Here is a 15,646-nt window from a genome sequence, read left to right as displayed (position 1 = left end):
TAGAAAGGATGAAGCGCTTTGCGAGGCTCGGGAAGCCGACCTATTGTCCAGGGTCTCCCCAGGGCATGGGGGGCTCTATGTCAAACTGCCATTAACAGGCTAAGAGCCGCTCAGCGTCCACCTGGCGTGCCACGCCGGACTGGCGCCGAACTTGTCTCGGTCCGAACCCCAACTCTATTCTTGACCATTACACCTAGCAATCCACGGGCTCACATCGAGAAGGTCTATCAGAAAGACCCTAGATCGTAATAAATATCAACAGCAACGGTCGTTGCTTGTACTGAGATATTCCGGGAGAGCGGCTATGGGAGGTCTAGTGACGTTGAGTCTTATTTCCACGAGGTTGCAGTGGTCACCAACTTTAGACAAGTCAAATCAGAGCAGCGGGAATGACTACAGTGTGCGCACCAACGCAAATGGTAGTTGAAGGAGTGTTGTCACTGCAGTTAGTTGCAGCAATCGGCACCTAAGCCAGGCTTGCATGTTTCTGCAACGCGACAACTCCAAATTCAACCATATCCCTTGGATGCAACCTTACTGATTGTAACTGCTTCTTAATTCGAGGCTCAAATTCAATACCATACACAGCACACCAAGTTGACATGAATGGCGAAGCCCAATTTTCAAGACCCAAACGGTGATAAGCTCTGGTTTACAAAACCACGCATCGCATGAGCGCACAGCGACGTCACCCAAGCACTTCTGCTGCTAGCAGGGGGTCAAGGCAATCAAGACCAACGAGCAAATAAGGGCGCTTCATCCTCGATATCGTGTGTGCTTCTTATCTGTAGTGTCTTGAAACTGCCAGGGCGCCACGAGATAAACCTGCTTGCCCACGCGTCCATGCAGACACTGACATTCTGCGGCTCGCGTTTTGACGTATGACGAAATGACTTTCATTTGATATTAATAGCGAGTGCACTCATGGCTCCAGTATGGCGCCTGTTGTTTTTCGCAAATCAATTGTTTCTCATCTCATCCAAGCCTCAGTCCAGTTGCGTTGACAAAGAACACCGTTATCGCATCGCCAACGCCACTAGTAATTACGCGAACAATATCGACAAAGTCGCCATCATGGGTGACTTAGGTAAGCTGTAACAAATTCTTCTTCTCGGCTCAACTACCCATTGACGACTCTGTAGGACATGAACAGGAGCCAACTCGTGAAAATGACACCATGTTTCAGGCTTTCGAATGGAACGTCCCAGCAGACAAACAGCACTGGAAGCGCCTGAAAGAAGCCGTCCCGAAACTGAAGGCCATCGGAGTTGACAACATTTGGCTCCCGCCAGGTTGCAAAGCACAGTCAGCAAAGGGCAACGGTTATGATATCTACGACCTTTACGATCTGGGCGAGTTCGACCAGAAAGGCGGCAAGTCGACGAAATGGGGACCGAAAGAGGACTTGGTTGAGCTTTGCAAGGTGGCCAAAGAGAATGGCATCGGCGTCTACTGGGATGCGGTTCTGAATCACAAAGCTGGAGCTGACAAGACGGAGCGATGCCGTGTTGTCGAGGTTGACGAGAACGACCGCAACAAAGAGACATCGGAACCTTACGAAATTGAGGGATGGTTGGGCTTCGACTTCCCGGGTCGAGGAGACAATTACTCCAGCATGAAGTGGCACTGGGAGCACTTTGGTGGCACCGACTGGAACCAGGAGAATGAGCGCAAGGCCATCTATAAGATCATGGGAGACCACAAGGAGTGGTCACAATCCGTTGGCGATGAGCAGGGAAACGCCGACTACATGATGTTTGCCGACATCGACTATTCACACCCAGAGGTTCAAGACGACGTCAAGAACTGGGGCACATGGATCACCAAAGAGTTAGGACTCAAGGGCTTCCGTCTCGACGCCGTGCAACACTTCAGTCAGCGGTTTACGAACGAATGGATCGACAACTTGCGCGATGAGTGCGGTGAAGATATGTTCATCGTTGGCGAGTTCTGGACCGCGGAAACGGAGCCGATGAAGGAGTGGCTGGAGACGATGGACCACAAATTCTCCCTTTACGACGCGCCGCTCGTCTACAACTTTAGCCAAATCAGCACAACCGAAGGCGGCGATTTGAGAAAAGTCTTCGATGGCAGCCTCGTACAAGAGAAGCCCGTCAACGCGGTGACTGTGGTCATGAACCACGACACACAGCCAGGTCAGACCATGGACACAAAGATTGAAGGCTTCTTCAAACCTCTCGCGTACTCTCTCATCTTGCTCCGTCAAGAGGGCTACCCGTGTTCCTTTTACGGAGATCTTTACGGGATGAAGAAGGACTCAGAGCCACCATCCTGCGGCGGGAAGCTTGCCGACCTGATGCTCGCTCGCAAGCTCTTTGCCTACGGTTCTCAGGAGGATTACTGGGACGACGCAAATTGCATCGGATTCGTGAGGCGCGCAACCTGGGATAAACCGGATGGGCTCGCATGTGTGATGAGCAACAAGGGCCCGGGCGAGATTCGCATGGCGGTTGGCCAGGAACACATCGGTGAGCGGTGGACGGACTTGCTGGGCTGGGAGGAGGGCGAGGTGGTCATTGACGATGAGGGTTTTGGTGTTTTCAAGTGCCCAGGTGTCTCGGTGTCTGTGTGGGTTAACAAGGATGCTCAAGGTCGCGAAAGATTCCCTACCAACTTTGATTCGAACATCTATCAGAAATAGATGGATGGATCGTACCTGTTTGAGCAAAATGTCGTGTTTTGGATAGAAGCCTCACTAGAATGTTCCCAAGTCCTTTTTGATTTTTGTTGAACTTGCTTACGATTGAGCTGATTGCCTCTCTGTTGAACCCATGAACCTATGGGCCTGAAGGCTGTGTGTAAGAGGGAGGCCAGCCGGGATACGGAGTTATCTTTGACGTGATAAACAAGACGTGATAACCTGCCCTGAGTTTTCAGACTTTGAGTACGCAAGCTGAGATCTAAAGGAGGGAAGGGCTCCGAGTGTACATGAGGTATCTCTCCAACGTGTGGTCATTCCACGGACCACGCGACATATCAGAATCTGTTGAGGCACTTGGTCATACTCACTTATCTACTTCAGCTCATCTGCGTTTCTTTACAGCGGAGGATGGAAAACGTTGCGGCTTCACCAAGTTCCGCATCCGGTCTCGGCGGCCGCGCGCATTCTCGGCCCACGTGTCGCTCGCGAGGGAACCTTATCCCGCATTCCGTTAAGGGCCACCGCCATAGATCGTATCCACCATAGGCACCCTGATGAAGTCTCCTTCGGGTGTGTGTTGGTCTGAATTTCAAGTGAGATCGTATCTTGGCAACTTAGCAAGTAATTAGAGTGGCGTGAGTGGGTATCAGAGGTAGATCCTTCGGACACAATCCGTGACCGCACGCCTTGCTGCAAATCTCACCAACCAAGCTGTGTGAAATTAGTCGGAGGAAACTCCGTTCGTCGATGTTCAAGATGTCAGACGTAGCTTAAGCAGGCCCTCCAAGTTCAATAGTTACCTCAATCCCGTGAATCCCTAAATCTGTGACTAAATTCTGACATATTGCTCGGCTTGCTACATGTGGTAATGCGAAGAAAGACGGACACTCCGACTCACAGCGGAAGATCAACGTGATGTCATTCGGGCCCGGCTTCCGGGACGTTCGACAACCACCGCCTCACCCGCGGCGCCGCTTGCATAAGTCTTGCTACTCTTCTGGATTAAAGCAATCGACCTCAAGCCGACTTCCATGCCTAATTGGTGCTGGCTGTCTTGGTCTTTCCCAGATCCAGTGTTGGTTAGGTCGGTAGTGCTGGCTTAAGCTCAGGCCGGCGTAGTCGGGCCTGGGGTTAGTCCAGATGTCGAAGGCAAAAGTTCTGGTGGAGAGCCACCGAAGTTGTCCATGTGTCAAGGTTTCATCATCCAGTTGTCTAGCGCACTGCCAGGAACCAGCGTCACCGGCTGGAAATCGAGCAAGTGTCTGGAAAACATTTGGACGCTTCTGGGGCGGCAGAATAAATTAGGCGAGAAATCCGGCAAAAGTAGGACTTTCACCACATTTCAAGCTTTGAAGAAACCGTGGGCGAAACATGAGTGGAATCGCGACCAACAACCCCAACTGACTAATTTCTTTCGCAAAGAAAAGATGCTGAGCCATTTATTATCGAAAGATATGTCCGATTCGGGTGGTCGTAAAAAGCATAAGCACCTAAGATCCTTCTTCAGCCTCCTGCTCAAGAAGCTTGACCTAGGACCATGACTGGAGGGGCGGGAGCGTCGGGAGGCTGCCGGCAGTGCACCATGACAAACAGAAAATGTCAAAAAATAGCATACAAGGCAGCACCAGCAAGGCACCCAAATGGAAGCCTGCGGCCCCCTGCAAGCTGCAAGCCAAGCCACCATGCTCAAGGGAGAGAGCCTAAAGGGGTCTAGGGCGCCAACATCCCCGTGGGAAACCCGGCGAAGGCGCCCCCAAGACTCAAGAGATCCTCGTTGTTGTTCATTTTTGATGAGCTGTTTGGATGTGTGGGGATACGGCTTTGCCTTTTGAGGCTCATTGCGCGAGGATCTGGCTGTTATTCAATATTGTTACAAAAGTTCAGGTTTACTCCGTAGCCGGACCTCTAAATTCCCGGTCCTGACATCCGCACCGGCGCGGGTTCGGCTCTCGCGAGTCGCGACTGATGGCCTAATTAGCCTTTGGGAGCCTTTGAGACGCCAGCCGTGAAAGCGACCATGATGTCACTTCAGGTTGCGTGATCTTCATTGTGCCTCCCACCTTGACTGCCATGAAGCTCTTGGTCAGTAATGTCAGACCCTAGGCCTGCACTGACTCGAGTATTCGCCCAAAATCGTAGAATGGTCGATCTACAGGATAGGGATGAACTACCTTATCTTCAACTTGCCTTAAGTATGCACCGACTGGTTGGGTCTCGATGTTTGGACGGAAATAAGGCTAGGGCAGCGGCCAGCTCGTCTTCCTTGTACGCAACCGATAGTACCGTGCTACCTTAACATTTGGGTACAGTTCTGAGCCGAGTAACCGTGAACCATGACTTTGAATGAGGAAGGCTCACATCATCTGGGCCGATTCCCTAATACTACTTGAGAAATAGACATGAGTTATTCATCATGGGCATGCCAACGACGACTTCGCCGTGGACCCAAGACTGCTGACGGTGGGACGCTTTTGCTCGCTGATGCTTGTTCAGCTAATGCCGTTGCGGCGATCGTGGAGGATTCTGGCTCCACGTGTTAGCGCACCGCGCTTCGGGGGTGCCCAACGCGTCTCTTCTGCATTCCTCTTGTGTTTACATGTACTCTGTGCGACTGCCGAAATGGCAAAGCGACGACTCCATGTCGGTTAGGAGTTCTAGGAGCTTATATACCGACGTTTGCGGCGCATCTTGTTCGGATATTCCGTGCAAACCAAACCGAAGGAAGAGATAACTACTTAGTACCTGAGGTATTCTCAACGCATTGGGGTTCATGCGGAGTCATCGTGAGGACGATATCCACGTCACAATCCAAGTACACAGTTACAGCGGTTTACTGATCTTTGGACATTCACCCACCGCGGTCCCGCCGGGATACCTAAGCGTCATCCGCCGAAGGATTCAATAAAGTATCGTCCATCAAAGAAACCGTTCATCCACTATCGCTATTCCAAGAAACCGAAGAATAAGGTGACCGGGTTTGGGGCTGTGAGGAACGTCGCCCCGACGCCAGTATGCAGACTAGTCATCTTAGCGTCGACCCCGGCAAGCCTTGTTGTCTTACTCCAAAGCTGAGCCTGTCCCGTCCTGCCTAACCCACAGCCTCTCAGCTGGCCTGTTTAGGCTACTCGTTATTCCATCATGAATCCTCGAACACGCTTGTCTGTTGTCGAGACTGGGGAAAGGCGGAGACCAGTTGTCACTAGAAATCGGCGGTGATCATGGTGACTGATGTTGTGATATAAGACCTGGCGCTTCTCCCGAACTTTACCCCAAGCGAGTCGGTGTCCGAAGTATAGCTACAGCGCCTCGATTAATCATCCTACCTGCTTGTTCATACGGCTTTCTGTTACCGGTTGTCGAGATGCGATCATCCTCACATGGGCACTAGCTCTTGCAGGAGCGGCTTCTGCAAAGCCTACACAAACGACATCTCAGGCAACACACAGCGGACACCATGCGACTTCAACACCGGCGAACGCATGTGCCGTTGCACAAGCAGCCGCGGAATCGTTCCTTTCTGCCAGACCAAGTGCAACTGCAGCCGCAATAAAGCCTTCAGTTGCATACGACTGTCTTAAGTCAATCCCTGTCGACAAGCAGAACGACTTGGATCTCCTCAACTACATTGAGCCATAAATCAACTTCCAAAGTACTCTGGAGCCCCTCGCCAACCCCCCGGAGGGTTACCTCGCTCCCGGTGTGGATGTTATTGGGGGACTTGGCCAGATCCGAGCCCGTGTGATGAAGGACAAGTACAAGAGTCAGATCGAGTTTGCGCTCGATATCAAGCGACTGGTAGGTCATATTCAACGTGAAATCCGCAGTCAGTTGCCCATTCAGCAATATCTAACGTATCATAGTTTACTCAAGCTTCCGATGGCCACTTCAACTACAACCCAGCCCTTCTCAGCCTCTTCACTTTCCGCAGTTTGAACAACCTTGTTTCTGTTTCCGATGATGGCCTCAGCGTCCCGAGAGTGTATCTCATCAGTGACTTCCTCAAGTCTTATGTCAACGACACTGATGTCTATGATATCAAGAGCATCGACGATGTCCCAATCACCGAATGGCTGGAGGCACAGTCTTCCCGAGTCTTCACCCAGGATCCCGACGCCAAGTACAACTCCCTCTTCAACACGAACCCTGCCACGGAGTTCCAGGGTGTGGGCAATGAATTTGTTCTTCGCTTCCCTGGACACTGCCCGGACAAGCAAGTGATCAAGTTCACCAACGGAACCGAGTACGTGGATCAGCTTGTGGCCGTTGTCAGTGAGTCGTTCGTCGAGTATCTCAGCAGTGCCGAGGCCATTCACTCCAAGGTCGAACTGCCCCCTACCGGCACCAGCTCTGTCGCTTCCTCCTCGTCTGCTACATCCTCTTCCGCGTACAGCGCAACGCCTACCACGACTCAGATTCCCGGCTACCCCTACCCAGTGTCTAAGCACGCGAGTGACTGGATTTCTACGTACTTTCTCAAGGGCTCTTACGAAGACACCGCTGTCTTGGCTGTTTCTTAATTCGCTCCGTCAGATATCGACACTGCGAACGGGACATTTGAGATTGGCGAGGCTAAGCGTGTCGTTGACGTCTTCCTCAAGAAGGCCAAGGCCGCTAGCAAGAAGAAGCTTGTCATCGACCTCCAGGCCAACGGGGGTGGATTTGTTGCCGCTGGCTTTCAGCTTTACAACCAGCTCTTCCCCGAGACCACAGATATCTGGGACGGAAACCGCATTCGTGCTCACGAAGCCTTCAACGCTATTGGACTTACCGCCCAAGAAGCTTCTCCCGATGTTCTGGCAAACTTGGTTTCGAATGTACTCAACGATAAGCTCAAGCCCTTCAAGGACTGGGAATATCTGTTCGGCCCTGAGGTGATTGCCGGACAGAATGTGACAAATTTGCTGCGCTACAACCAGACCGGCCTCGGGTACCCCAAGAGTACCGAAGATCAGGTCTTCCAGCCAGGGAACATCATTGTCATCACTGACGGCATCTGCGCCTCTACTTGCACCATCTTTACCGGGCTGTTGGTCAGGGAACAGGGCGTCCGCACGATTGCCCTGGGAGGTCGCCCGTCGGAGGCTCCTATGCAAGCTATCGGCGGTGTCGAGGGTTCAGAAGTCCTCGACTGGCCGTCCCTGCAGGCTGCAATCATGCAAGTTGCCAGCGACGCCATCGCTGCCAACGAGACCGACATTCTCGAAGCTGCCTTTGATGTTCTCCCTGATCTCGGCGACCCTCCCCTGCTCCCCACTCTCGCCAAGTCAGGTGGTAGCTTCAACTACCGCAACGCTTACGCTCGTAAGCGCCCGGATAGTTTCCCGGAGCAGTTCATCTATGAAGCCGCCAACTGCCGTCTGTTCTACACGGCGGACATGCTTGCCAACATCACCGAGATCTGGGCCCGCTCCGCCGACTCTGCTTGGAACAAGGCCAAGTGCGTTGGAGGATCGACCGTCTGCAAGGACGGTATCATCAGCAATGATATCTTGCCCTTCAGTGACAAGGTCGTTGGCATGCATTTGGAGTACAAGGGACCTGGTAGTCTGTCGTACAAGGGCGCCTATGAGCCTCCTTCTCCCTACGTCCAGAAGCACACCAACAACAAGCGTTCCATCGTCGAAAAACTCAACGTTCCCGAGAACTTAGTCTACGAGCCCACCAAGCACAAGATTGGTGATCTCAAGGAGTATGTCGCTCAAAACATGCCGGAAGACTTCAAGTATGAGCAGAAGCACAAGATTGGAATCAGTCACACTCACCTCAACCGGGAATAATTGAGTCAACAGTCTGAGATGAATGATGATGAAACAGATGTTACAGCAGGATGATGGCCTCGGATTCCCTACTTTTGTACCTATTTAGACACTCGTTGATACCTAATGGATGAAGAGTCCCGATGCAGTGAGGAAACCCCCCTTCCTAACAGAATGCCCTGGTGACACTCGTGATTCTAAAGTCTTGGAAGATAAATCGGAGAACCACGGGTGCCTAGGTAGTTCGGAATCGACCCCCAATGATGGTGTGCCTGAGCGCTGAATCGCAACTCATACAAAGCGTCTCACGAAATCTCTACTGCTCCTGCATTTGACTTGTTTGAGGGTGGTCGATGCTCTAGATTCTAACATTGCCGGAAACGCCTGCCGAGTCTCTGTACTGAACAACTTTGATAAGCCCAACAGGGCATGAGTTCGGCGAAATTCAGCCAAAGTGACAGGTTAAGATATGCTCTGCGTCTGACGCTAAAGACTAGTTGAAACTTACAATTGCGTATTCCATATCTGCACTGATTCTGAAACGTAGAAACACTGCCCGGGCAGTGAACCAATTCCATGGCTTAGGGCCCATAGGTCGACAGCCTCAATTGTGATGCAACTAGCCGGCAGGAGTAGCTATTCATTGCAATCATCTCTCTCTCTCTCTCAAAGCCTTGTCGGATTCCATTCTTAGTCACAAACCTTACCGGCGTGAGAGACCCTAAGATAGACCCATTCTCAAGGATTCGTCGTTTTCGGTCTCAAACTAATGTATTCGATTGAGCATCACCCTCAACTCTCTCGGCCCCGCTTCGTTCTCGAAGTTCTGTTAACGATTACTCACTGTAACGTGGGATCAGCTTGTAGGCAAAGTGAGCACCTTACTACCATTGTCACTTCAAAATTTGGCATGAGTTCTACACTCCCAAAGGCGTTGTACGTATTTTGGCAAAGTCCAAATCGGGCTGTGACTCCATTGTGGAATGCCCGTCGGGCTTTACAACGCGACTCATGCCAACTCCTCGTAACCTTTCACGACGAGTTCTTTTTCGAGCGAACATAATGGCTCGGGCTTTGGAACCGCGATTAAGCTTTCTGAGCTTCGGCACACCCATGCCGACTGAGAAGGTGACATCCCTACTCAAGAGTGATTCCAGCCACCCGGTGGACTTTTTCTGCAGGGAGCTGGCTTCACATGCCTCGTCTCAATGAGCAAGTTTGGCCACTTTGCTACACTGCCAGTCCACAACATTTGACCTTGAATATTGATACAGCGCGTTGACAAAATCATAGAACAAAGGCACCCAATCCTAGACAACGCAAAAAAAGCTTAACGAGAATACAGCCTGAACTTCTGCCCATGTCCATGGGACGTTACGTTGACATCAAATCCCACCATCCAAAACCGCCACGTGTGAGTGCGGAACGGTCAAATTCTGTGTCAATACGCGTAGTTGGACCGACTTTATTTTACTCAAGTGAATCTCGCAATCTATGCCTCTATTCCGTGAACACGCCGCTGGCTAATAACGCCCGAGGCCGATTCCAGGGAACTCCTGTCATTCAACCCTATGCTAAGGTTGTTTGCCTGACTACTATGCTAATTTGAGTCTACTTACTCAAGCCTCATGCCCTTTTCCGAGCAAGTATCATGTGAACCTGCCATTTGAGTTCCAACGGCCCATCGCCAATTTCATTCTCAATCTCTTTCCACTCGGGCGACTGCCATGACTCCTCAGTAAACCCGAAACGCATGGACTCAAGCGATTGCTTCAGCCACTCGACCGAGGCTGAGATCCTCCAGTCTTCGCTGTCATCTATGGCAACACGCTCTGACACTCCCAGATGCCCCACCGGATCTGCTGTCCCGTCAAGGGGCTGATAGTCTTTGGCATACCATCCATCCTCACAGTTAATCTCAATGCGCTTAACGTCCTTCCAAGCTTCGTCTCTGAGCGGTACGCAGTCCATGCCATGAAACATTTGACGAGCGGCGCGCTTCCAATTCTCGGTCATCCACTCTTGCTTGAGGAGATGAGCGGCATGCTCGCCAATGAAAGCATTGAAGGCCGCGTTTGCGCTCGTGTTATTGGTGATCCCCGGAAAAGGGCCGTAAATGACGGCCCCAAAGGTCCCGTTTCCCCGCAGACTCTTTGCGACGTTGTCAAGCGTGGGCTCCAGGATAGTCCAGTGCAGTGACTCGCATGCCATTACGAAGTCGACGTGGTCTACACCGACCGGGGCTTCCCAAGGGTCTTCCCCGCGACAGTTTCGGTACGAGAACTCGGTCCCAGGGAACCGGTCCCTGAAGCGTATGCGACAGTCTTCGATGTTCTTGGCTTGCGGTTCAGTCAAGACAACATGCTTGGGAGGCGATGGCGTGTGCGTCAAGAGGCCTTCGGCGGCGTTGCCACTGCCCGAGCCGATGTCGTGGACAACGTTCAGAGGGCCCGCGTGGTAGTTTGTCCAGAGCTTCCACATGGACTCTGGATAGGGAGGCCGGTGATCGACGTAGTGCTTTGCCTCCTTGGCAATAGCCACCTGGGTTTGATGGCTGGCATCTGGTTGAGGGGCAGTGAGGGGTGCACTCATCTTCGACAGGGTTTGAAGTTCGAACGGGCGCTGGTCTGTGTCTCTGTCACTGGGAATTCTTATAATGGCAACCCGAAATGATACGATATGAACGCAAATAAGTCGATCCGCGTACAATTCCGGGCCCACTGGTTTCTCTTATTCTTGGTATCGGTTGCTTGCCCTGCACTGCTGGTCTTCGGACTTGGAGTTTGGTACCGAGAGAATCGCATCGGACTTGCTGGGCGGAAAAGGAGCAATGCTTAGGTTCGCAGGGTCTGTGTTTCTTTCCGTAACTGACGGGTTGCGACGGTAAAGCTTCAGACTTTCTGGTCCGAGTCGGATGAAGATGCTGGGGTGCAGGCGACTGACTCGATACGCGGTTGCATTGCTTAAAGTTTGACGTTTCTGATAATTAGGTGGAAGTAGATAGGCGCGTCTATCCCTCCAAAGCTTCTTGGCCTTTTTGAAAGAACAGCCACGCCCTACTAGAAATAAGTTTTGACAATACTGGAATTAGTGAAAGTTTGTCTCTGATCATGTTTTCGACCCCTGCCTTACCGACGGCACTGCCTGCAAGATTGACAGTTGGTTTACAGAAAAAGACCGGATGTCGAGCGGCAGCGGGATTAGGTTCCGCTGACTTGGAAGCTCTTGGAAGCTGGGCAGAGAGGCTTTAGCTTCCGCCTCGAAGCAAGGCTCATCTAGACATATACCTCGGCATGCAAGGTGTGAGCGGGTAATCGCGAAGTTAGTGGACTCGGGGCACGATTTCACACCATCTTCGATAGAGCTTCATGTATTAGCTGCAAGAGGGGCCAAGCCCAACATTCTGGTTTGATGATCCTTGCCATTTCTTCAAAGACGGGGCGAGTCATCCACAAAGCCCAAGCCCGTCTGATGTGATGAACACATCCCACCCAGAGCGAATGGCGCAACGTTGGTTGTGGGTTACGCGGCGAGGGGAAGGGAAAGTTAAAAAGAGTAGTTGCGTCAATAACTTTGATTGGCTGGCTCAGAGTAATCAAGCATCCCATGCTGCTTTCCATTTTCTTTGTCATGTTGCGGGCCTTTGATAGAGCTGGTTCCTGGACGAAACAGTCTTATTCTATAGGATCTGTTGTCAAGCTAAAGAAGCTTGCATGTGGGAAGTCTAGATTCCTCAACTTGGAAAGCGTAGGGTTACAGTGATTTCAGACAGAGCTTCCTACCGGGGAAGTGATACATTCTTGACTGGTGCATCCTACGTGTTAGCCACGGGAACCTTGTTTCTTTAGCCAAAACTCTGTGTAAGTTGAGTGTTTGGATTCGTCTGTTGGTGATATCGCAGCACTACTTACTTAGACCAAGCTTATCTTGCATCCAGCTCGACCTCTTGTCTACAACAACTGCCGACGCTTTGCTCAACTTGGAACTCTGCTGTCCGGTGTTCTTTCTAGAATAACTGAAAGCTTGAATGCTCAACTCTCACGCGAAACCTAACTCAAGCTACCAACATGCGCCGAATCACACGTCGAAGAGGAGCTTGTCAGGCTTGCAGGTCTAGGAAGGTCCGATGTAAGTATTCAGACTTGTCAACATATTGATCTCATCATGACATCTTTAAGGTGACGGTGCCGACCCATGTCTTAACTGTGAGGTAAGAATAGGTTCCTCCAAACAATCAACTCAGGTCTAAGCTTACGACTTTTAGCGAAACGGGCAGGCTTGCTACTATCCGCCGTTAGCTCCTAGACCAAGAAGGACAAGTGCACCGGGAGCGACCAACAGAACTACACCCAACATCCGAAGACTAGGAATCAACACCGATCAAACCGGCCCCGTATACGATGCTTGGCAACAACTGCCCCGTGATACTACTCTCTTGACACCGAACTCAACAGAGGGCACTGGGAACAATAGCGGAAAGGTCGATGGTGACGAATTCAGCTGTATGCTCCAATTGTCACTGCCAGAGGCTTACCCGGACTTGCGGCACGATGGGCGGTTGAACTTGCTGGATCTACCACTGCCGGGGGAAGATGAACTTATGGAGCTACTCGACACTACACCATCTGACTGCCAATCCAGCGGCGGATTCAACTTCGACTTCACTACTTCGAACACAGAGCAGTTCCACCAGTCACCAATTGCAGCTCCGTCACTGCCGCATGATAGTCAACCTCGCACCAGGCCAGAAACGACAAGCCCTCCAGACTACAACACAGTAGGTGAAACCGGATACGACTATTTCAGGAACGCCGATGACTTATAGACACCGCGCAGTTATTCAATTTTGATGACGCAACTGAGGTTCCTCCGCCTGCTTTCAACCCGAAAGACAAATTGCGGACTTCGAACAATGCCACAGTGCACGTCGACTTTTCCGCCGCAAACCTCTATGGTCTTCCTGAATTCATCTCTCGAGGGGGAAAGGAAAATCAAAGATATGAGACAATCAAAATTGTGAACGGTCTACGGCGAGTTCTGTGCGAGAGTCAAGTGGTGTCAAGCGAAGACTGCCCTCTCGATAGGACGAAAAGATTTCCCGAAACTGACAGTGCGCTTTCACAATATTGCGATGGTGAGCATCGTCCCATATTTGACCAAACCGAGTTGAGGTAGCTGACATGCTCCACATAGCATGCTTTGAAGATTGCTGCCCGTGAGTGGTTATGATGCGGGGAAGACGGGCAGAACCGTTCGAAACTAATGTCACTTGGACGGGAATAGGATTGGTGACTTCTTAACGAAATCTGCAGTCGAGAGCATCATTAAGCAATCCAGAGAACCTGAACCCGACAGAATTGTTTCAGTGTTTGCGGAAGCCATTGTGGCTGTCGGCTTTCATACAGCCTGTCTACGAAATCGAGAAGCTCCAAGCGTGGAGGAGACACACGAAGCACAAAAGCGCCTTGCAGCAGCTTTGTGTCTCTACAAAGACATTCAGAACTGTCCAAGCTCTCTGTTGAAATTCCAGGTGAGTGTACCTATGCCGGCTTTCCACGATAAATACATGTAGCTGACAGATTTACTCTTTAGGTCACTTTGGTCATGGTATGATGCTTATTGCAAGGGAGCTATGGAATCAGCCCTATATCCTAACATTAAGAACAGGCAGTGATTGCATACGTATGCGAAGAGTCCTCGATTTGGGAGAAAATCACAGCGGCAGTGTGTTGTGCGCGTGACCTCCGCCTCGTTCACGCAGCAAGAGGCCAACAATCTAGTATGAGTGACCAAGATCAAGAGCTGGCCCAACGGGGGGTTTGGTTTCTCTACAGCCTTGAGACAGACTACGCAATTCACCATGGCATGCTACCGGTGAGTCTCTTCATTCCTCCTCTGAACCGCCATCATGAGGCACCCACTGACATACCTGATAGATCCTTGATCTTGGCTGGGGGATTCAATTCCCATCATTTGATAAAGGAGAGGATGTGATTACCGTGTCATACACCTTTTCTGAGCTCCTGCACTCGGTGCTCAAGTTTCAGTACAGCCCGAGGGCACTCAACAAGTCTGCATCCGCATATGATCGTCGCGATCGACTGCAGGCCAGCTGTCATGTTCTCAACGAATGGCTCAGTGGCCTGCCGGCACCTCTGAATGAGGCGAATGATGCCAAGGTACTCCAAAGCATAAAGGACGACCGGCAGCTACGGAAGGCGTTCCGTGTCTTCTGCATGTATCATCGGGCTGTGTTTTTCATCCACTGTCCGTGGATTACACCGATTGCCACAGATGACGCGGATCTGTCCGGCGTTGCCGAGCAGACCAGGGAAAGATGTGTTGAGCGTTGTGTCGAGTCGGCATTTGCGGTTGTCAAGCTGGCTAATAGCGGGCTCTTCTGGGAAAAGGGGCTTGAAAGGTACGTTCTGCGCCCGCAATTGGGACTAAGGTGCTGACCTTGCGTACGTGTAGAGACATTGGGTCGTCAAGCATGAAATGGGGCAACATGGGGCAGCTTCTACTGGTATCACTTTGTTTCATTGTCTACTACCTCATAAATGGAGAGAAGGCGAATCGCAAGACAGCAATGCCTTATCTAGCTATTTGTGGAGGGTTGTTCGGAAGACTGAGCTTGGATAGTGACGAGGGTTCTTTGATGGATCATTACTTAGAACTGATTCAAGTGGTGAGGGCGAGTTGACATATTTCGAAGAAATCATAGCGAGAGCGAGAGATGAGACCCATGAAGTCCGAATACAATAGCGCATTAGTTGAAAATGACAAATCTACCAAGTGCCGTCTTCAGATGCTCAAGTCTCAAACTAAGTTTAGGAGCGGCCCGCTTGGCTAGCCGACTGGTAACCTGTGGGCTGTCAGGACCATCTCGGCTCTTGGCACGAACTACATTCCCATCAGTCGGGAAGGGAACATCGGCAAGGCCTAGCGGCAAGTAGATTAGCCACTAGAAATGTTCTGCGGAGTTGTATTTTACCCGCGTGCAAATGATATTTGCCTGAATACGGGGGATAGATTGACGAATTGCCCTGCCGGCGGGCGGAAATTGTTGTTGTTGTTCTATTTGTTGTTGTTCTATTTAACGCCATGGCGGCAAGGGCGCAGCCGCCCTTGCGGCAGACCCCCCGGAGGGTATGTGGCGTGAAGGGTCGCAGGCTCTAGCTATATACTATCCCATCGAGTGCCAATTGGCAACAGGTACATGCCCTTG

General features: G+C 51.3%; 4 protein-coding genes across 4 annotated transcripts; 3 read left to right on the top strand and 1 right to left on the bottom strand.

Annotated features, from left to right (window-relative positions):
* Positions 1–1,074: 1,074 nt before the first annotated feature.
* Positions 1,075–2,662, top strand: BDP81DRAFT_401005 (glucan 1,4-alpha-maltohexaosidase precursor; the record flags this gene model as incomplete). Its single annotated transcript, XM_060588770.1, has 2 exons — positions 1,075–1,087; positions 1,143–2,662. The coding sequence occupies 2 exons, from the start codon at positions 1,075–1,077 to the stop codon at positions 2,660–2,662; spliced, it is 1,533 nt and encodes a 510-aa protein (XP_060437618.1).
* Positions 2,663–5,673: 3,011 nt separating this feature from the next.
* Positions 5,674–8,764, top strand: BDP81DRAFT_511655 (peptidase S41 family protein; the record flags this gene model as incomplete). The annotated part of the gene is made up of 5 exons (XM_060595773.1): positions 5,674–5,716; positions 6,051–6,240; positions 6,313–6,457; positions 6,523–7,111; positions 7,193–8,764. 5 exons carry the CDS (start codon positions 5,674–5,676, stop codon positions 8,437–8,439), a joined length of 2,214 nt encoding a protein of 737 aa, XP_060437617.1. The 3' UTR covers positions 8,440–8,764.
* Positions 8,765–10,044: 1,280 nt separating this feature from the next.
* BDP81DRAFT_456037 (uncharacterized protein) lies at positions 10,045–11,010 on the bottom strand (the record flags this gene model as incomplete). Its single annotated transcript, XM_060593121.1, has 1 exon — positions 10,045–11,010. One exon carries the CDS (start codon positions 11,008–11,010, stop codon positions 10,045–10,047), a length of 966 nt encoding a protein of 321 aa, XP_060437616.1.
* A 3,072-nt stretch (positions 11,011–14,082) lies between these two features.
* BDP81DRAFT_511647 (uncharacterized protein) lies at positions 14,083–15,133 on the top strand (the record flags this gene model as incomplete). Its single annotated transcript, XM_060595772.1, has 3 exons — positions 14,083–14,292; positions 14,355–14,839; positions 14,893–15,133. Coding segments are annotated over 3 exons (924 nt in total), but the record flags the coding sequence as incomplete, so codon positions are not given.
* Positions 15,134–15,646: the final 513 nt, after the last annotated feature.

This window comes from Colletotrichum phormii (genome assembly GCF_030913505.1).
Source record: "Colletotrichum phormii strain CBS 102054 chromosome Unknown BDP81scaffold_46, whole genome shotgun sequence".
Taxonomy (NCBI): domain Eukaryota; kingdom Fungi; phylum Ascomycota; class Sordariomycetes; order Glomerellales; family Glomerellaceae; genus Colletotrichum; species Colletotrichum phormii.
This window is presented reverse-complemented; position numbering and strand designations above follow the sequence as displayed.